Source organism: Triturus cristatus, chromosome 4_2 (assembly GCF_964204655.1).
Source record: "Triturus cristatus chromosome 4_2, aTriCri1.1, whole genome shotgun sequence".
Lineage (NCBI taxonomy): Eukaryota > Metazoa > Chordata > Amphibia > Caudata > Salamandridae > Triturus > Triturus cristatus.
Window position 1 is genome coordinate 504,807,241 of NC_140586.1, and position 23,001 is coordinate 504,830,241.

The following is a 23,001-nucleotide window of genomic DNA, read 5'->3' on the forward strand; positions in this document are numbered from 1 at the left end:
TCCATCGCGACAGAAGTCGAAGACGCTCGTTCTCCTACATAGCCACCAAGACCTGGACTTAATTTCACCTCCACCTCTAAACAGCACCTTCCCTGGCAGACTTCAGAAAGAGACTCAAGACCTGACTTTTTGACTGAGACACAGCATCCTCCGTGCTTAGATACCTCTAGGGGTGACAGTGCTGGGCTATACAAATACTGATTGATTGACTGACCTTTGTGAATGAAGCCCTTGATCTGAGAGTTGGTGAGCTGCATTCTAGATTCTAAATGAGACCCTAAGAATTCCGTAAATGCCTGATTTTATCTGCAATACACTAGTCCTGGTTTATGGGAACTAGTAATGAAGGATACTAATACCATTTCAAGAGGTAGCCTCATACGCGATAGAATATACAAGCCACCAGTTTGCAGCGTATAAGGCAGTTCTTTTGTGTCTGTTAAAGGTTTTGCTGAATCTGCTGACTGATAACCCAACCAAACTTTTGTAAACTTTGTTAATGTTTTTCCTGCACTTTAAACTGCCAGCACCAAAGACGTTGGTTGAGTTAAACATACATACAGTGGGGGCTGGTAACCTGTTTCTTTCGTGTTAGCAGAGAAACCGATTACACACAAAGGGTGTGAGACATTATTTGTTATCTTTTTGACTAATTATTTCCCCCTGATTTACCTGAAAGGTGCTATTAGTGTGTTATCTTGTTTAAGAAAAAATATTCTATCATCTTTTCAAGCAGGCTTCTGGAAAAATGTCTATACTGATAACCGATATTTGCTGTTATTTCATGAAGGTGGTGAAACAGTAATATAAAAAAAGGCTGGTGAATATTTCTGTTGAATCTGCTGAATGGCATTACAGCCGAAACAGTGGAAGTTGATTTACAACTAAGATGATGGACTTGGTTTTCACTATCATTTCTAAAATTCAAATTCTCAGCACCAAGGGCTTTGGTGGAGTTCTGCCAAACAATAGACTTAAATCTAGCAGGGACTGGTATAGTCACCACATTTTCTTCCTGTCCCATGAGTGGCAGCACAGAAACCCTCTTACACTTAAAGAGGGTGAGGAATTATCATGAGACATTGTTTTGGGCTGGGGCCTCCAGGGAGACCTCCTGACAGTCATAATTTTTCTTCACAGTGATGGTGAGACTGAAAAAGGGAGAAATTGTCACTTTATTCTCAAGATTCAGATTAAATATAGCCTTACACTATAGAGTGCTCCCTTCTTACTAGGCTGCGTTGTGTCAAAAGAGAAAAGAAAACACCACCATATCTACTAAGATAAGGCACTGCTTTTCTCTTCACTGTTGCTGGCATGCATTTGGCTAAATTGAACCAATGCACACACCCTTGCACCATAGTGCAGGGATATGTGCAAGATGTCATGCATAGGTTTTGTACTGAAAGGGGACCTGCTCATCTCAAAAAAGTTTGACATACGTTAATACTTTTTCCACTATGTATGTGTGCTGAAAGGTGCAGCAACCACACAAAATCTAATTAGCTTTGCGAAAAGAAAACTTTTCTCAAACCTTCTGCCTACCTCGAGGAAGCATACATTTTTGGCAGCAATCCCTGTCTACCCTTTTCAGTTAACAGGGATTTGTATATAAAACCCTCTGTGATTGCATGGGAACTCCCATGTGCCACCCATAGAACGTCCCTATAATCAAAGAAGTGCAGTGTAGTGCATAGTAGTGTATAACCGTGTGTTAAATTAGGCAACTTTCTAATGCAAAGCAGAGGTTGTGCTGCAAAAGTAAATCCCCGTACAAAGCTTTGCACTGGGTTTGCCTAACTTTTGTGATGCAACACTTGCCCAAATTATTAGTAAATTTCTGTGATGATGTTAAGGAAAGAGGTGTGGGACAGCAGCCAGGGCGCCTGACTCTGGACCACAGGGTTCGGGTTTGACACCGGACCACAGGGTTTATGGTTCGATCCCCGGTGCCAGCAGCAGGTTAGTCAAGCACAATGTGACTCTTGGTAATAGCTCGCTTAATCTTCCCAACGGCCCCCAGCACCTTGACACCCTCGGGTAGTTGTGTGCTTTACAAATACTGGATTTAATTTCATGTTTGGGACAGAAGCTAAACTCCAGCTTGACTCTCTTGTAAGTTATTCAACCAAACATCCTCTGCTAATTAATGTAACATACCATAATGTTAGTGATTTGTCCGGTCTTAAAATGTATCAAAATGTAATGTTAGCTTTGTGTTTGACCCTTATAATATCAGAGGTGGCTCCTTGATCACAGCTGTGGAAAAAGCATGACCATCTTCACACTATAATCCCGTCTTTAATGTAGTCATCCAGTATCAAATGTCATACTAACAATTTACACAACACTTTTTAAGTCTTCACGGATATAAAAGGGGTTGATGCTCTGCTCCTCCTTCATGTGGCCTTTTAACTTAACCCCTTGAGTGCCCCGCCCTTTCCACGCCCTGTGCCGGGCGTTTCATTAGCGGGCGGGGCCCATGACGAGACCATCTCGTCATGGGCACTCAAGAGGTTAACATTGCACATCCCTTTATTTACGGAGCCAAAATTTGACTGGAAATCTCATGAACATTCCAGACCGCTGTGAGTCAATAATGTGACTTGCTGCATCTGGCTTATTTGCAGGCCCTCTCATATCCAAATTCCATTGGAATGGAGCCTGCTGGCTATGGTTATGAAGGCAGAAAAACCTTAAAGCATTGTGTTATTGTTGTATCAAGCAAGGAGTGAAGGTTTGGAGCTTATCACTAATTGAAGGATGACGTCTGTCTATACAAATATGACAGCCTTCTGAAGGCTAGCAGAAAGAATGTTGTGACAATCAGAGATTATGTGTCTTTCCTAAGATGCATACTATCCATTAATTGTTGGTGTACTTTTGCACTCCACTGAGAAAATGTTTTTATTAATGGAACAACTTGAAAAAATCTCGCCGCTTTGGAAATGTTTACGGAAAGCAACCAAACACCTCAAAATGTGCTCAAATACCCTTTAAGGACTTACGTTGGAAGGAACCCATGTGTAAAGCTTTGCTGTATCGATAGCTCATTCTGTCGAGCGCTGGGTTTAATAGCTTTACAGCAACACTGGAAGCAGCAGCCCTGAAGGAAATAATGGTACCTGTTATCATTGAGACCTTGCTACAGGTATGATCACATTTTAATATAAGTCTCAGTTCATTTTAGAACCTTGTACTTTGACACTTACACTTGATGAAGTGATGGGACTCGGTTTCTGGACAAGGCCTTCATCTGTGAATATACAAAACTTGCGAGTTGTAGGTTCACTTTGCTCTCCTTCGATGCTATGTTGGCGATGGTTGTTACTAAGGCGAGACCAGGCTTGGTTTCGAACAGAACCATGGCAGCCATCATCCGGACTTCAGTACGAACCTGACGGTCCATGAAGATCTGGAGCAGAATCTCCTGAACCTACAGAGGAAAAAAAACATATGTCTATTGTACTTTATGAACTCTGCAAGTTACAGCAGTAGTATCAGGTGCTGTTAATGTACCTTTGATTATGGTTAGGTATTTGCATTGATATAAAGCTTGATGACTAGACGCTGCTGTACTGTATGTAGTTACTAAAGTAGTCATTTAATTTGCAGCAAACATTAAGTCTCCAATATCTGGATGAACTGCTAGCCAGATTCATGAAGATTTTGCTTCAACATACTATTTTAATATATTTTTAATTTAATTTTAATTTCAGTGTGCAATAGTGACCACTGAAATTCAGGAGTAGGACAGAAGTAATGCACGAATAAGGCATACTTAGTCATAGCAAAATCATTTGCAACCTGGGCCCTCTGCAGTTCCATAAATGACATCTAAATACCCGAGCCTTGCATTCTCATTGTACTGCATAAACATAGACAAATTGTGATTTGAACTTGGCAGGTCAAACGTCTATAGTTTGCCCTAAGTCCTAACCACTCAACTACACATTGTGGGCTCAATCTACCAACATGATGCTAGCACTCCAGAATTACAGGGGCAAGCTGCCAGGTGTAAAACAAGAATACTCCTGGCCTACTCTTCAGATTTGTGAGCAACTCAGCAAGTCACACCTACTCATACACCAATCTTTGTGAATCTGTTCCTCAGTTTACAAGATGTACCATGGATGGGCATGCTATTAGTGATCAAGACAAATTGTTCCCTTTATATAGTCTCTAACCAGTAGCGCAATGATTTGAAAACAGGCCTTATTTAGATATTTCGATGTGCTTCAACCTATTATGTGGTAGCTATGAAATTTAGAAAACGTGTCTTAACATATATATTTAAGTTGCTATTCAACATTATCTTGATGTCTAGCTCACCATTTTGGTCTTGTTCGCATACTAATCAGAATAAGTACAGAAACGCTGTATGCAATGCATGCAGTGGATTCACAATGCTGTTTCCACACATGCAGGTGTAATCTCTGTATGGAGAAGTCATGACATTTCTGTGCATTATTGAGTATTAATGAAAACCTATTACAATAGCAGAGTGCCCGGGCAGGTTGTTTGTACATAGCAGTGTGAGATTAACACTAACAAATCTGTAACTGTGACCATGCACATATATTTTCAATGCCTTTAGCACACTTTCTTTGCACAACCATACCTTAACTGGCAAGAGCTAGCCTTAGGTGTATGTAAATTGCTTAGCATAGCACCATCTCTCCAGTGGGTACTTTGGTGAGAAGGCTTCACACCAGAAAGGTTTGTTTATAAAGGAAAAGGGGAACAGTGTTTATTAGTGACATTCTCACAATTCCTACCCTATTTGGAAGATCTTTTGAAATGCAGATAAGGATAAACAGATGCATTCCAAAAATGTTTTACAATTGTAGATGGACGTTGGGCACACACACTCACATGCATTGCCTTTTGTACTTTTTGTAAGGCCCAACACAGCTTTCGAGTTGTTCTTCCCAGAATGTTTGTCACTTTCAAAATATTGTAAAACAGCTCCCACACGTAGTGCAAACCTATTTTGCAGATGTACTTGTTTTTCATAAATACACAGGTATGATGGTTATTTGACTGTGTCTCTCTTACCCTCTTTGGATCTTCCTTGGCAATGTTCCTCAGGGACATCACTGCATCAGTCTGGATCCTCACCGGGAGCTGGGAAGCACTGGAGGAGAATCCTGGAAGGAACTTCTGGATGCGCTTGATACTGGCCGGCTGTCCTGCATTACCCATGGCTTTCAGAGCCAGCGCCATGTCCTCTTCATGGGCATTGTTAGCTGCTTCAGCTGCCAGGTCATGGAGGGGCTGCAAAAAAACAGATTTTTGACAGTCTTTCACTAGCATATTCTCATTATTTTCCTCCTTTCTCTTTGATTTTTGTCTGTAAGGTGAGATGTGCTCATGTTTTTCAGTCAAAATTATTCTTACTACTCCACTATGGACCACTTATAGTTCTTCGGTGGAGCGCTGAGGAGAATGGATGGGCAGTAAAGTAATATAGATAAGACTAGACCATGAATGAGAAGGAATCTTTGTGATAAGCCTAATATGGAGCAGATTATGGACATGTTGCAGAGTAGAGAATGTGCTTTGTTTGATGCTTAATTGTAGCAGTGGAAACTGACTTTTTAGAGCAAAGTGTCACTCCCACGTTGTTCACTGTTTTGATGGGAGCAATACAGAGAGAATTAAAGAGGGATAGCTGTCAGCAATCCAGTTGTTTATTAAACAAATATACTGAGTAACTTAAAAAAATATGAAACTCATAGAAATCATTGATAACAAGCATCACACTGAAATCACCATGTCCATCCTTCCATAGCCTTCTTGACTCTTCTCATGTATAAAGAAAATGGTTTCCTGCCTGACTCATCACCTTTCCATTTCTCTGTTTCCTCATTGCTCCATTCTACAACAATAACTTGTTTTTTATTTAGCACTTCATGCAGGCATCCATAAGCCCTGGAGATAAATGGTTCACTGTCACCTAACGCTATTGCCCAATTTAACCTCTGAAGATATCTGGCTATCAGGCTGAGTTTGCCTTCGTGGGATTCATCTTGCAACCTACATAAAAGTGACAGTAGTCAAAAGTAAGCCATTAACTCACTGAGCACCTTTCTGTGTTCTTTTGAACCTTTCTGTGAGAAAAATACCCAGCTCCCTGCCACCTCTCCCAAAGACCCTCTGAACCTTTCTTTCTTCCCCTTCCCAGACACAGGTTGTATGAGATTGTCATGCTGGTGCACTGCTGACAGTGACTCTGATCCACTGTCAGCATGAAGAAGAGTCCTTAGACACTGGCTATCGTGCATCATGGAGGCTTGAAACACAAGAGCTTCACCTGAATTCCAGCCATCTACGTTGGTTCCGTGGAGGCCCGAGAGTGGCAGGAGAAAAGCAGCGAGACAGCAAACCATCATCTACCGTTCCTCTGCTTCCTTTGGGCCTCCCTAAACCTGGTGGAGGAAGCTGACCAGCCTCCAAAGGAGAATTTGGTTCAAGTCCAGTGTTCAAGGTAATAGCTCTAAGCGAGGGCCACACACACCATCTCCGAGATGTGGACTCATTGTCAGTACTGATGTACATGAAATTTAATTGTCCTTCAAAAACATTTACTTCATATTATCAATTAAGAGAACACACTTGATCTGTGGAACATACTCAGGTTCTGACTGAAGGTGTGCTTAGTGTATATGGTGAATGCACACAGAAGGCATTTTCCTAGTGTGCATTCATTTTAAGTAACCTGGACACTGTTGTCAAAATGCAATTTTACCCTCTTTTATCAATAGCACCCATACAGATATAAGTTAATGTAGCACATGGGCACTAACAAGCAGATCCTACCTGATAGTAATTATAGTAATAATGGAAGCACAATTGTCACAAATGCTGTGTCCACATAATTAAACAAACAACCATTAATCAGATGCAAAAGCACACTGATTGTGTTAATAAACTAAGTACATTCCATGGAATATAATTTCCCTCCTCAGTGTTAAAAATGCTACTCACGGATAGGGCTTCCTCAGGACAAGAGGAGTGGGCACCGCAATATTTATTCACCATTGACCCATAAGCCAGGATCACAGCCTTATAGATGATAGAGGATTTCTGATGTTCTGCCACTTTCACTAAATCCTGCAAGGTCACGGACAGAGGTCAAACATTGGCATAGAGAGTATGTTTATTTTATACACCACTGATGTTCTTGAAATGTTTACTACATTTTCAGAAATGCCTCAGTGAGTTGTATTATATATGTTTTGCAAGTCCACAAAGCAACCATTTTGTAAATGATGTTACAATAACATACTCAAAATACATGACATTTGTTGAGCTACAAGGTAAAGTCTATGCACCCAAGATAATATTGGTGAGACTGTTGTGAAATGGGTGTATAATAGAATTGAGAGGGTAGCACAGCAGAACAAAAATACAAAAAATGATTTTGTTGTGCAAAATAGCATAAAGCAGAAGAGTGTGGAATTTTAAGTGACCATGGTGGCATGCAGTTAGGGCTTATTGTCATAATTAGAAATTGCAGTATTTTGGAAATTTTATTTGCAAAAAATACCTATGAAGAGTGCCATTCTTACTTGAGCTACTTGTAAGGTCTGGTGATCTGCTTTGGCAAACTGGACAGCTAGAGTGGCAGCCTGTGCTGCCTCCCAGGGGCTCAGTTCCTGGTTGTGGATGTTCTGCTTGATAACCTTCAGGGCATCAATGGTTCCCACTGCTGGGATGGCGTTCAGAAGCCAGCGCCTGCATGTAACATACCAATGCATTGAGTTACACAGATACAACCCAATTGACACAAGCCATTGGTGTGACATCATGAAAACAAATCACCTGTACTGAGGTCTGTCGGCAAACTGCTTCCATATAGCTTGGATGTTTTCATAGCTTGCAGCACGTAGAATCTGGGTGAGCTGTAGGAATCTAGCTGGAGCATCGGCATGTACCTGCTGTTGGTTATTCTGCACTAAGTGCTGCAGGGTTTCTGCAACCTATCACAAAATGTGAAACACTTAGTAGAAATGATATAATGTGTTTACAATCAATAACTCAGAAATAGAACATGAAACATACTATATAAACAAACTTTCAGGAACCAGGATGCAGGGAATTGATACTTAACTTGGAAGGTTTAAGTTTCTAAAGCTAATTATTTCTGCCCACTCCCTTAGATAAGCTCTCTAAAGCTTTAAAGTTGGGTAATTTCCAGTTCAGTAGAATGTATTACGGAAGAATTCTTGAGACATCCAGGGACATATGCAACACATAACATTTATAACATAAAACCAACCTGAAAAAGACAAAACATCGAACAATTGAAGATATTTTAAAATGTTTGCCAATTTCCTCATTTTATCACACCTACATGTGAAAGATTGAACTTATTCCACAGCAACAATTCTTTATTGAAACCCTTTTGAAGAAAGCCTTAAATGAGGTAGATCCAATGTTCACTAGTCAAAGTATGTGAACTAATTAAAATTTTCAGGAACATTTGTAAACCTTTTAGAGCAGTTTGCAAACATAATTAAACTTTAGTGTATGCATGTGATTCTAAATTTGGATGACCAATGAAGTTACATGTTTTAAACTTTGCAAAAAGTAATAGTTGCAGAGGCGAAAACAATTCTTTTGTCTGTTATAGTTCCATAGATTTGAATTTGTGCATCTTCGTTCAGCAAAAATTGAGTGTAGAAAACCCTATGTGCATTTTGTATTCTTGCCGTTGGTTTAGTGGGAATAATGAAAACATATAACTTATGGAATACTTTTATATGTTACAAAAGCTTGCAACTGATCTTAACAGTGATAACCTGCTTGCATTTTATAACTATTATTTATAAATTGTTTTATGGACGGTTCTTTATTTACATGTATTTTTAGGAGAAGTCAAGGAAATGTGTACTTTTTCAGTATTTAAATATGACATGATATGTTCATACTAGTGTAGAGGGCTGATTAAGAGATGGGCAGTAACATTTGTTTATTTCTTTCTCTTCTCGTAACCACTGTAGAGGTTTCAATGAGTGACCTTTGAAGGGCTACAGATACATCCAATGTCGAAAGTATAGGGGAACCATATCTCAGAATAACTTTATTGCAAAACAGCATTATCAAAGAAAGTGCATATTGTTAAACTCTAGGAAATCAATGGCTTCTATGACATCAGGTCATGTTAGATATACTTGTTTTCAATTGATAAAAGGTAAGAGCAATTTGTTGAACTTTTTTGCTGAAGACTGCGTGGTCTGCTGGCTTCCACAGTGCTTTAGGGCGTGCCATAAATGTGCTTCATAACTGAGAATTACTGAAGCATGTGTTTGTCAAGTGAAAATATTGATAATTAGATCTACAGAAAAAGTGAAACCTCTTACTGTCCAAAGATTCTTCTCTATTATGTTTTCTCCTGTGTTGCTCACATATACCCTGATTAATGGTCAACAAAAATGTAATATATTTAGTTGAGTGGGAGCTGTCTTTTCCACATGTATCTGTAATTTGTCCTCAAATTCAAACACTTAAGTGCTTTGGAGGCTTTGGTCACATTAATCTGACTTCAGAAAGCAACACTATGCTTGCCTGGATGCTAAGGAGCATCCTGTGGTTCAATTGATAGGTTTTCCTTCTGATCAATGCATTGCTCCACAGTCTTTGATCATCTGAAGCTTAAAGACTGTAAAGGTCTTTGTAAGTTACAATAGGATCACACACATTTGGAATGATAAGGGGCAAATTAAAGCCACATTTGCAATTGATATATAACTGGCAGATGCTCTTAAATAGCACTTTTAAACGGTAACTGGGTTTAGACACTGTGTGGTAATCTTAGAGTTCTGTTTTCCGTATTCTCTTTCCGATGATGCTTATTTTGAATGTGGGTTACGAACAACTGAAGTGAGGGGGGATACTTTTATACCCGCAGTGCAATGTTTGAGTGGATTTAATAAACTTTGAGTTTCTTTTAAAGTTATGCATACTTGGAATTATATTTTTGGCAACAAGGATGTGATTCGAACATAAATGTAGTCATGGCATGACAGGAATATTTCACAAGAGCTCAAGCCAAATATGAAAAGTTTAGGAACTTTGTGGTATCTCTAAAAAGCTTTGCCAGAATGTGTGAGTTTCTAGATGCAACAGATTTTCTGATCAGAGCTCAATTGGTGCGATGAACCAACAAAATCAGAGTTCAAGAAAAACTGTTGGGCAGAATTCCCTCTCTTAAAGAAGCTGTGGACATTGTGAAAGGGATGGAACATATTTATGGTTAGATCAAGGAAATGTTTAACAATATAACACACACTCTTGACAGGGTTAATATCTTGGACAGAGAAAGAGATAATCTTGACATTAACAAGTCAACTATGCAGAAGATACTGACAGATTCTTTCAAAGCTCATCCTAATATAGGGAAGGACTCTAAATGTAAATGCTTTAAATTTGGCAATCCCAATCACCTCTCCAATAGTCCCAATTGTTATGCTTAGAGTGTCACATGCAGACATTGTGGGAAAAGGGGACATTTTGCTCGCATGTGCCAAAACGCCAAAGTATATAACTGATGTGCCTGAGATGAACCAAAGTGCTGTTCTTCGGGGAACACCTTTTATAAAGGGAGTTAAACAAATGGATGGAAAGATTGATGGAGTGGGGTGCATTACCATGTCAGAGTGCGTGGTGGAGATGGGTGGAGAAAAACTAGTGTTTTGGGCAGATTTTGGTTCGCTGTTTACTCTGGTGGGCTATACGAATTGGAAAGACATTTTTGGAAGTGAGAATATATCTCAGTTAAAAGATTTTACTTTAAGGGTAGGGAGACTGTAAGTACTGTTTATGTTGCCTAACGTGGTGACAATTTGCTTTGGTACCATCACCAAAGAGATTTAGGGATTCCCTTAATCCTAATTCTCCAGATCAAGAACTTTTGGTTGCCACCATTGGTGATTATAAAGGGATTGTTAAAGATTTTGTTAAAGAGTTTAAGGATTTGCTTGTGTTGCTAACTACATTTCAGCATAGGAGTATCATAAAAAATTGCTATGCCTGTTGTGAATAAAGTAAGATGGGTACCCAAACTCATGTTATAACTGTTGCAGGAGGAATTAAACAGGTTACTGCAAATGGGGATAATTGAAGAAATACAAGCTTCAGAAAAGTTAGCTTCTGTGTTTGTGGCTCGCAAGGAGTTTTGAATGGACTAAGGATTGTGAAGAAGCTTATGCAAGTATAAAGAATGAAATTGCAAATATGCCTACATTGGGGCATTTTTATGTGATGAAAAAAGTATTCTGACCACTGACACCAGCTTAAAAGTTCTGGGAGCAGTGTTGTCTCAAGTGGTATATGGTGAAGCAAGAGTGGTTGCATTTGCCTTGAAATCACTCAATGTAGCTGAAGAGTGGTATTCGGTGATCTAGCTTGCATGTGGGCTGTACATCACTTTAAAAAAAAAAATTGTGTGGGGTTTGGAGTGTTTATTGAGAATGATCAGAGACCTTTGGTCCACTTGTTAGTGTGCAGGAATATTGACAACACCAGCCCATGTATCAAATGATAGGTGGAATTATAGTTGAATTTAATTTCAAAGTGGAGTACCTTCTAGGAGCAATGAATGTTCCAGCTGACTGTCTATACAGGTTCCCTGTAGACAGATCAGTTTTGTCTGATACTGATTTGCCTGAGATGTAGGTCAAGGTGTCATCTGTTAATAAGTCATAATGGAAATTAGCTGAAGCACGCTATGATGTGAAAAATAAAGTGTTGCTCTTTGTGGTCACAGGATGGCGCAAAATTACATCAATGTCTGAGGAGGCCAAAGCCTTTTTGAATGTGAGGGAGGAATTGAACATTTTGGATGTGGAGCTGTACCAGAGGAAACCGTTAATCCTCCCAGTTGCACTGTGGAGACAAGTCATCAATTTTGCTTATAAGGTTCGACTACTAGCGGCCGGCCCTGGTGGTTGTAGGCCCGTGTTTGTAACCCTTTTTGTGCACAATAAAATCTTTAAAAAAAAAAAAAAAAAATTGGCTTATAAGGGACATTTGGGGAAAACTAAAGCCAGTGTGTGAGAGCAGTATTGGTGGCCATGTCTGGACAGACAAACTGAGTGCGTTGTCAGAGACTGTCTGTAATTCGCAAGTATTGACAAATCTAGTTCTGTGAGAACTGCCCGGTTGGAGGTTCCAGATGAACTCTGGAGCAAACTGGGGTTGGATATAATTGGTAAATTTGAGTTGTTGCCACTTGGAGAAAGATTTGGTATTAGCAGACTATTCTTTAAAATGGGGCACTGCTTGTTGTGTGAGTTTGATAACAACCAGGAGTGTGCTTGCATATTTGAAAAGTGTGATTGCATCTGAGGAAATATTTAAGACCTTAATAGCAGCTAATGATGTCCAGTTTTTATCTTGAGAGATGAAAGAATTGTGAGATGATCTTGCCATCACACCGTATCGCACTGCTTTGTATTCTCCTCAACAAGTGGTCTTCTAGAAAGTATGAATTGTTTGATTAGGGGGTGTGCATTAGAGATGATGGTATCATTCAAGGATATACTGTGAGTCAAACGGTGGGCTCATTGCAACACTTCCAACAATGTCTTAAAGGCAGGTTCACAGGATTGAAACTCAACCAATATTGGTTGAAATGTAAAAGTGATGTGGAAGGAGGGAGTTATTGCTCATGCATGGTGGGGGATTACCAAAGAAAATATAAGAGGGGATTTGATCTTAAACATAGACTATGTGACAGAGAAGGGAGTGTAGGGGAGTTGGTGTTTGTAAAAAGACCTGGTTGGACACCTAAGGGACGATGAAGTTACATGGGACCAAAGAGAAACAATAAAGATAAGAAAAATGTTTGGCAATGTGTGGGTCTGATTGTGTTTGCTGGGTGGATAATCTGGAATTCCATCACCTCAGTCAGATTCACAAAAATACTGTGATAGAAAAAGTTATTGTAATAATCTTACTATTCCCAGATTTGTGGCTGATACTAATAGCTCATATTATAGAAGTAAACCTTCAAGCTTCAAAGATTATGTAAGGACATAATGTGTTTGTAATTTTTCTGGTGTGTGATGGTATTGAGTTATAAGGTGCTAGTAAGGTAAAAGTTATCTTCCATTGTTTTGTTCTTTATGTTAGTAGCAACTATAAGTTTTGTTTTCTTTTTGGGTTTGTTTCCCTTTGCACTGCTGAGAGACAACTTCTGCTTTCAGTGTTCTCTTTCCCATGATTCTTATGTAGAATGAGGAAAACAAACGACTGAACGGAGGGAACAGGCTGTTGGACCAAGCTGTGCACTATGTTGGTGGATTCAGTAAACCTGGGGTTTCTTTTAAGGAGTAGCATCTATCGACTTATTACACTTGAGTTAAGTTGTAGAGCAAAATTAGTTTCTAGCAACTTAACAAGAGGTTTTGATCTTTACTTTGTTTTGTGAACTGGTTGATGATGTGATAGATTCAGTGGCTATAATGGCGGTATATTTTCCAGAGCACAGGAAAGTGGGCTACAAATTGACCTGGATTTTGGAGACATTTCGAAAGAGTCAGCTTTGTATTATCCAAACATCTACCTCAGCCAAGAATTTGTTAAAGCACTTGATGGAGTGTTGTGTGCTTCCATCTGTACCTGCGCATTGTCTACATATGAGTATAAACTGACAACACAAGTAAAAAAAATTCTCTAGGTTCATGTGGTACTGTGATTCAGAATAATTCTCGTGTTACAGTTATTTGTTATTCCGAAAAGAGATCCTTGGAAATTTCAGGATGTTTATATACCTCTGAGTTATTAAAGCTTTCCCAAAAACTGTAAGAAGTTAGTATTAAATTTGTAAAAACAGCTGTGCTTGCAAAATCGGGAAACAAATTAAAGATCTGACTATGTGATAGTTTCTGTTGTCCTTGTGTATGGGGTAGAGAGATGGACTGAATGTGGCGGAAAGATGTCTCAGTAAAATAGGCACGGACTACTCAACATAATTGTGATCGCCTTGTTAGAAGTTTAAATTCTGGCACATACTAATGAGTTAGATGATAGTAACTTCAGTTTTTTACATTTCTGTGAAATTGCAAAACTGAATGTTGTAAATATTATATATCATTTTATTAAGCAAAGCTAGAATAAATAACTACAACTAGCAATCCACTACAATCAAAGGAGACAATTTCGGACAATTAATATAAAAGTACAGGCAGATATTTACACCTCTGCCTGAGCATACTTGTACATATTTTCCTATTTATATATAAGTATTCCTGGAAAGCTGTGCCAGGCATAGGTTTCTCAACATACTACTGGTAATGTCATGTACCATGTACCAGGTACTCCTCTTCCCCGTTGTGGAGTTCCATATAGAATAAAACTCTACAAACAAGGAATGGAGCCAGCTGTGCAAATGCAAATCTTTTTTCTTTAGGTAAAACATTTTTCCCCTTGGAGAAAGTTCTTTCCTTAAATCCCTAGTACATCTGGGGTGTATGGTCCTTTACAATTCCAATGCTGAAAAGGGAGTTGCTTCAAATCCTGGAGTGGGAATTGCTCCAGTCCTTTGTTGGAGTATTCTCTAGCCATTTCCATGGTGGGGAGAGATTGAGTCTAATTTTAGGAATGACCACAAATGTTAAGTTTAAGATTGTACTTATTCCAAAATTCAATGGCAAACCACACCTTTGAAAATACATTTTCAGCCCCTTGAGTGGAATTTACCCCTGCAGATGTCTCCACAATAGTGGAGGAGAAATCCACAGTAATTAATGCATTTATGCCAAGAATCACTTTGTATATTCAGGGTAATTGTAAATGTGGTATTTTCACCCTTAAACCTATCTTTACTGTTGAAAATATGTTTGAGAATAGGCTTCAAAATATTTTTATTAACATTCCAATAAATGTATGTGACAATTGGATGTTCACACTGAGTTACCTACTTGAGTCTCAGGACTCCTTATCTTCAGTAACTGAATTGGCATCTGGAACATTTCAGAAGCAAACTGGTACTGAAGACCACCACGGTTTTGGAGCTCAGTCTCAGGAGCACTCACTCGATTGCTTTTGGTTTCCACAAAAGTGAGCACTTGTCTGAAATAAAGGTGAAAAGAAAATGTATGACTTTCCAATTTGCCTTGTCAAGGGATAGAGCTTGCATAAAGTGAGTTAGACAGAGGACCAATGTACCACCTATGTCCCTTTTTCATTGATTGTGAATCTCTCCAGAAAGCAAAAATGCTATTTTTCTTGGGGCACTGAAAATCCTTGCACTGTTCTTAGCTTTGTCTATGCACATATTTAAATAGAAAAATGAACATTTCACTGAAAATATTGTGTTTCACTGCTGATATTATTGGTTTAAAGCCAAGGGGGCAGAAGTGACTCTGCTTAATGGTGGCATTAGTCTCGATCCCCTCATCATTTGCATGGTAGATATGTATAGGGGCAAGTTCTTAGTCTAAATTTCAAGGATGATGGTGTATGACTTCACTTCATTAGAATGGATTATTGATCTGAAGATGTGGATTCTCTTTTTCTGTTAGTTTCTATGCACAGCTTCTGTTTGTGAAAGATGTCCTAGAACTGGAACCGCTGAACACATTGAACCTCTAAACAAATCCTTCTCATTTAATCTATCTGTTGCAGCTCAACATAAAGAGGTGATGCAGATCAAACTAAAAAGTTACAGTTATACACTTGCAGAACCAGGTAAGAAATTCACTGGGACCTGCACTAGAAGAAAGTTAAAGCAAAGTACTTTAAGAACAATCAGCAATCAGCTAATGTCTGTTTGTAGACAACACCATGGATGTCAATTCACCAAAATGCCAGTGGTAGGGCGAGGGATATCAATTGGCTCTTTGTTTCACACTTCGAAATAGTTCCATACAGTTCACTCGCTAATTTCAAAAGAACACAATGTGTATCTGAGAGTACAAGTTTGTTTTATCTTTCTACAAGGCATATTGGCTATCCACTGCTGAGATTGGTGTATTCCATAACTTGGCTACTGAAACTGACATGGCTGAACACCTCTTGCAGTTTATTGTTAATTTTTACATAATTTAGATATTTAAAAAAAACAGTCTAACCAGGTGCTAGATTTCATGAATAAAGTTGTGGGCCTTAATGTGGATATCTCTCTCAATAAGCTGTTAACTATATTACCTAAGCATGTGTGGGATATTGGTAATTGTGGTTCCCAAAATCAACTGACACTTTATGCATACATCATAAGAGTTGGATAAGACAGGATAAGACAGGACTAAACATGACCAATTTCCAGCCTACTCCGCCTTTATGGCCTCTCTTGACATAAAGGTCAATTAATCGAAATCATTTATAATTGTATCTGGAGCCGCAAGAGGTGAGAAACATCCTCATTTCCAGCTGGCAGGCAAGAAAATCGAGACAGTCAACTCCTTTTCATACCTTGGAGTGCTTTTTGATAAAGACCACTCATGGTCTAATTTAGTGGCAGCAAGAGCCCAGGGCATGCAAAGGAGTGTTAACGCTGTCAAAAGATTTGCTAGGAAGTTGGGAGGCAGCCCACTGGATGCAATTAAGAATATATATTCAGCTAAAACTCTACCGGATCCTTTTGTATGCTGTTCTGTTGCCTCATTTTTGTGGGCTTGTCTTAGGAAGAGGAAAAAGGTGGGACGACATCTTAGTAGCAACAACTAATTAATTAGTTTTTAATTCTGAACAGCTTTTTTCATAAACATTTTTTATATGAATTTACCCGGATCACTGCAACTGTTTAATTCTTGTTTAAATGTGTATATATGTGTATATATTGTGTTGGAATTTTTAGATAACTTGTGCTTTTATGATCCATTTTAAAGAGATCGAATAAAGCTGTGTGACCGACTGACCAATTTCCATATCAAGAGAAAATGCAATGAATGTGGAGGTCACTGTAGCCTTCTCACTACCAGTGACAAAAAGAAGCATGTGCTAGAGCAATTTTCAGTGGATGAAACATGGACATTGATATTGTAATTACTCTGTAGTAGCCAAGACCTTAAGGGACAAAATATACGTGTTTTTCAACTTTTGGACTTTCATTTTAGGCGTTCACTTGTTTTCGTTGCTATTAACTTGATTTTATTGGCCTACATATCTTGAAAATCTTCAATTTAAGTTGAAATTTCTATAGACATCATTATCACTCCTATCTTCTTTATAAACACATGATATTTAACTATACTGAATGATACACAATGATCCACAAGGTGGCATACAGGTAGTCCACTGATTCTGTGAAAAGCACCCACCTGGCTTCCATTACAGCTGCACCATAGAGTTCATAGAATGGGGAGAATTGATACACCTGTCGTGCGGTCACTTCAGTGATCAGTGCACCATCATCTTTGGGCTTCATCTTGTAAGTATATGTTGCAGCCCTTCTTAGATTCTTCACAATCTATTGCAAAAAACATACAATTATCATTGGTAGTGAAGGCCTAAGATTCGGTGTTGATTTCAAGTAGAGATATGTGACAAGGTCAAACCTTTTGACAAGATGAACACTTCTCAACGTAAGCCATGCCAATGTTCTTCTCCACTTTATCCTGGCAGTTGTTCAGATCTCTGGATTTCACAACAATGATGCTGTTTGTCCTCTTGTCTTCTTGGATCACATATCTTGTATGGCACACACCGGTGACTCCAGACTGTGGAAATCAGCAGATAAAGTAAAAAAATCTGGGGCTCCATTCTGGATATTGGTTTGTCCATATATAAACACATTCCAAAGATATATATTTAATTCTATGAATTATTAACTTTTTATGCAGCATTCATTGATTGATTCAACCTACAGATCTGCAGACTATGACACTGATACAGATTGGTTCCTCATTCAAGTCTAGCTGGAGGTTCTATCAGTCATTTTACTGCTACTTAAGGCAGGACAATATGTTGCTTCTAGACATGTGAGTGCTATAAATAAATGTATCACACCCAGTCTGGGGTTTCTGCAATGGTTATTCTTGGAATCCAAAATATGCAATCCCCAGTTCAGCTTTTAAAGCAATTACTTTTGATGTCAGATCCCATTAAAACACCAATTCCTAGTTCATTCCAAGTGTGCTTGAGTAGTACCTTTTGGAGCATGGAAACACTTAATATAAGAAACACATTTCTCAAACATAAGAAACACATTTCTCAAAGTTAGAGTTGCCAGGTCTCTCTAGGTCACCTGAGCACCAGGTCAGCTGAATACAAAGTTTTGACTCGTGGACTTATCTGCTGTGCACCACTGTAATCAGATGCACTAGTACCATTGGTTCAATGAACATACATGAAGACTAAACCTTTAAGAACACATCAAGATGACAAATAGATGTCTGTGCTATTTTTTAAGTCTACCTAAGTAGGTGTACGCACATCACTCTGGAGCACCGTGGCAAGTTTATTTTACGTTATTTTGGTATTTAGTCATTCAGCACTTCCTCGTCTGCGTCTGCTGCTTTCTTGTCACTGTGGTGTAGACATAACCTTATAAACTGAACACTGTTTGAAAGAGTCAAGGTTTTAGGGCCTTTGTGAATTGTCTAAGTGTAGAGGTGAGTTTACCTTGAAGGGCACAAAGTAGTAGGTGGGACAGAGAAACAATTCATTTAGGGAGGACGTTTGAATCTAACGACAGTGAGCAATTTGAGAGAAGACTTTCAAACTCTGTTGGTTGAGTAGGTGAAATACTTTACAAATTAGTATGGGGTGCCTATCTTATAGCAGCTAAATAGTACAGAAAACTATAAATAATGGCCAATGTAAGGCTATTGGAAGTGGGCTAATGTGAAAGAACCAATCCATTCCTCTTACTAACATGTATGCTTGGTTTTGAAGCAATGATTTAATGGATAACTAGGCAGATCAAGATTAACTGAATGTGCATAATCCAGCCAGAAGTCAAGTATGGCACAATCTGCAAAATGTTTCTCCACAACTGTAATACATTGATGGGTGGGCTCATCCTCATGGTTTCAGAAAGGCTTACAATTGTTGTACTGTAAGTGTACCACCATTTTTTCAACTTGTTTTGCGGTGTTTCATTAATAGTAGTTTCAGTCTTTGTATTTTTCTAAATGCTATAAAACCTCTAAACAAATGTATGTAAAATATTAAATGGATTAGGTACATAGTTGGATTTTAAATCCTTAAGAAAAGATACAGAATGTACTAATATGTATGGACCTTGTTGTATGGAGAAAGTGCAAGGACAGATTGTCTAATATCTCATGTAGTGCTCTGCCACAACCAAAGTTGCTGTGCAGCATTGTGTGAGAGGAACAGAGGAGGGTAGGATCATATCTGCTAAGTTATGATGCTGCAGCTCTTGTCATATGTGCTGGTGCTCAGTTTGGCTACCTTTTGGCATGCACACACCTTTGCACGATAGTGCACAGGTGTTTGAGTGAGTCTAGCATAGGTTTTGTATTGGAAGAATACTCTTCCCTTACAAAATATTATACTTAGACTTTTTCCACTCTGTCTCCTGGGCAGTGCAGCCCAAAAGCATAATTAGAAAAGTTGGGAGAAAAGAAAATGTGTCTCCTTCTTTGCATCTGCTTGGAGGAGGCATATTAATTTGGCAGCAAGCCCTGTCTCCAAATTTTAGTAGAACAGCATGTGCGTTAAACACCAAGGGTGGTTGCATGGGACAGAAAGTAACACAAAGCAACTCATGAAACTACTTTGGTTTAATTTTAGACAACATTCCTGCGTACTGAAAATTAAGTTCCAAATCAACACCCTGCACTGATTTGTGTCACTTATGGTGACTTTGCCCCCACAGAAAGTGTTGTTAAACCGGCCACATAGTATGTTGTTCACCATGTAGTAATTAATCTTTAAATAGTGTTCTGGTAGCTGTGGGAGGTGTAGAGCTGATACATTTGGGGCACGGGTGTAGTTTTGGCATACTACTGTGAGACTCACTGAGAATGAGGAGTGCAGTATTGCTCCCTGCAGAGCAAAGGGGACCCCACCACTCATCCCCTCTCTTCATTTTGTTCAGTAAATGCTATTTGTATATCTAAGAGGAAGCCAGCCTAGGTGAAACTATAAATTGTCTTCACTGGACGGATTCCATAATTTGGTGGTATACCATTTATATGTACATATGTCAAGTAGAATTATCATTGGCTCAACCTTTTGCTATAACTATATTTTGAAATTATTGAAACTAACCTCCTGCAAGTCGTATACATTTTGCGTCTTCTTGATGGTGACCTGAAGCATGTTCATGATCCCTCTGTAAATGTTGAGTACAGTTTCAGAAACAGCTTCTGGGGCATAAATGGCTCCGATGCGTCCATGGCTGTACTCAAACTTCACTGGTTTGCTGAGTTGAGCAGCAAGAACCTGGGTCAGCTTTGAGGACCGAGTGAATGGATCCTTGGGCCAGATGCCATTGTACTCTTTGAATTCAGGGGAAGTGATCTGGAAAAGAATAACATTTCTATGAAGGATCTCTGTAGGCTAATATAGACAAACATATCAGATAGAATTGGGTCTTGTTTGCAATGTCATCTGTAGTATATTGATTATCAAGATTTGCAATCACAGAGCCTGTCTCTGTGTATCACACCATGGAAATTCTGTGGGTCCAGGTTATAAGACTCAGCTATACCCAGCCACACATGGGTTAGTCGTATTTAAGCAAGTCTCTATTTGTAATTTCATATATTTCATTATGGAATTTAGGATTTGCTTTATAAATATGATTATATTCACAGTTCCAAATCTGACTTTGATTAATTTTCGAGATTCATATCTTTCTCAGCAAAAACCCCGTTCCACATGACTTGAATTGTAAACCTGCTAATGAAAATAGGTTAAAAATAAAGATACATTATGCTGTTTACTACTTTCCACATTTGTAGTGCTAGGAGACACCCCTAGCTCTTCACATGGTTAAACGTTATTCATTGATTCATTCATGTTTTTTATGGCTCCATCGATGCTGATTGGAGAATCTGGTCTCCAAAAAGCTCATAAATATGAACCCTTGCAGTGGAAGGCATGAAGGATGATGAAAGGGAGTAATGGAGAGACATGTATGGAGAGAGGGTGGGTGGATGAATGGCTGGATAAGAGGATGAAGGGATGAATCAAGAAAAGGGTTGATGAGAGAAGGATGGATGATGGATGGATGAGAGAAGGATGAATGTAGAGAATGATGAATGGATGGAGACAAAAAATACAGTTATGGATGGAAAGAAAGACGTTTGCTTGGCTAGCTGGAGATATGAATAAATGGATGTAGAGATGGATGCACAGGTGGGTGGATGGATGGATGGCGCGAAGAATGTATGAAGAAGGAAGGAAAAAGACAATTAAGGATGAGAGAAGGAAGGTTGGACATAAAGGAAGATGGAAAGAAGGAAGGAAAGTGGATGAAAAATACAGAAATAGGGATGAATAGACAGAAAAAGTACAAAAATAATGAAAAGTAAGAAGGGACATAGGATGGAAAATGATAGAAAGAGAACTGTAGAGAAAGAACTACAACATACTGAAAAAACGATGGACAGAATAAAATGTAAACATTTCAGAATTCTCTCATTGCTTCATTATCCAGATGGACTGTCTAGTTTGTGTCTAGGTACTCGGAGGTATTTAGGAAATGGTTCAGAATAGGGTTAGTATACTTTTTTTGACAATTCCCTTTAAAAGGCTAAATAGCAGATGTTTATCCCTACCCAAATCAATGGTACTCATTTTACTGACCTCGGAATGTTGAAAGGCTGAGTGTCCCAACCAGGATTTATTTTTCTGTTTGCACAGTAGTCACTGAGTTGTGCACTTTTATTTAAGAGTTAGTTGAAACAAAACGATGTATAAAATGAACAGGATAAAATATATTTTTCAAAAATACTATTGCTATTGAATGCGGAGTAACTGAAGTAGCTGCCTTTCCTGATCTACAGACTAGTCTTACATGTGTCTAATATGCCGAGGTTGGTGGAGGGCTGGCGCCTGTGCCCACCTTGCTGCATCTCATCAGTGTGTGCTTCACTCTGTGTACTTTCCTACCTTGAGGAGATAGGCCTTCTGTGCGAATCCACTGATCTCCACCTTGCAGTTCAGTTTCATCCCAGATCTGGCCAGGCCAGCCTCCGGTAATCCATTCAGGATAATGGCCTCGTACTGGAACACATAGGTCTTACTTTCACTGAAGACGGGTTCTGGAAGAAGACACAGAGATGAGCCCTGAGGCCAACAGTTGTCCTAGCATTGAGACCCAAACTACACAATCAACACAATAAGATACAATGAGATAAAAAACACTTATAATTAAAAAATACATACCATAGTTGAGCTGCTCGCTGCCTGTGGAGAGAAATATCAAGTGGACAGATGAGAAACAGCTTAGAACAGAACTCATGCAGTGTGGCTGATACATTTTATAACATTGAATTCAATTCAATTACAACAATTTAAATTACAAAAAACGTCTGCCTATTGCCCCACTATCTATCCACCCCTGTCCCACAAGCACTCCAAAATAGCCATCTGGGTGAGTTATGCAAAACATTAAAAAATATAAACAAACAAGACCCTTCCAAATCTTCACAATGAAAGGCGCAGACGGGCCATCTTACCCACAAGGGCGAGCAGAAGGGCTAGGATGATTCCCCTCATGGTGGCGGCGAATGGAGGTGACCCGGGGTGCTGCTGCTTTTATAGCAGAAAAAGGGGAGTGTGTGGCTACTCAGGTGATTTTCGCTGACTGGTCGATTTCCTTATCAGCGGACAAACATTTTTTTCAAATCGTGAGGCATCGAAATATAGATTGGAGCGTTGTGCGTTAGGTATTGCATGGTTTTAAGCTATTTAAAACTTTTATAACATCCATGTATATTTGTGAATACTTTCATAACTGGGCAAAATGCATGAAAATAAAAGCACCTCATGGTCTGTTAATGGGAGGGACATTGTTGGCAGCTTCCACTGTACATCTATGAAAGGTCTAGGTAACCTTTTTTCTGGTTATTC

The 23,001-nt window shown here is 39.0% G+C and overlaps 1 protein-coding gene across 1 annotated transcript in view; it reads right to left on the reverse strand.

Annotated features, from left to right (window-relative positions):
- LOC146834619 (vitellogenin-A2-like) overlaps positions 1-22,655 on the reverse strand; it is a 70,517-nt gene extending 47,862 nt beyond the window's left edge. Inside the window, exons 1-13 of the mRNA XM_085602094.1 lie at positions 22,608-22,655; positions 22,315-22,335; positions 22,039-22,190; positions 20,191-20,442; positions 17,508-17,669; positions 17,271-17,419; positions 14,931-15,081; positions 7,828-7,985; positions 7,575-7,740; positions 6,991-7,116; positions 5,059-5,277; positions 3,213-3,436; positions 3,009-3,106 (exon numbers count right to left, since the gene is read on the reverse strand). Coding sequence (XP_085458220.1) covers positions 3,009-3,106; positions 3,213-3,436; positions 5,059-5,277; positions 6,991-7,116; positions 7,575-7,740; positions 7,828-7,985; positions 14,931-15,081; positions 17,271-17,419; positions 17,508-17,669; positions 20,191-20,442; positions 22,039-22,190; positions 22,315-22,335; positions 22,608-22,647 — 1,918 coding nt within the window. The 5' untranslated portion in view covers positions 22,648-22,655. The remainder of the gene's footprint in view (positions 1-3,008; positions 3,107-3,212; positions 3,437-5,058; positions 5,278-6,990; positions 7,117-7,574; positions 7,741-7,827; positions 7,986-14,930; positions 15,082-17,270; positions 17,420-17,507; positions 17,670-20,190; positions 20,443-22,038; positions 22,191-22,314; positions 22,336-22,607) is intronic.
- Between the last annotated feature and the right edge of the window lie 346 nt (positions 22,656-23,001).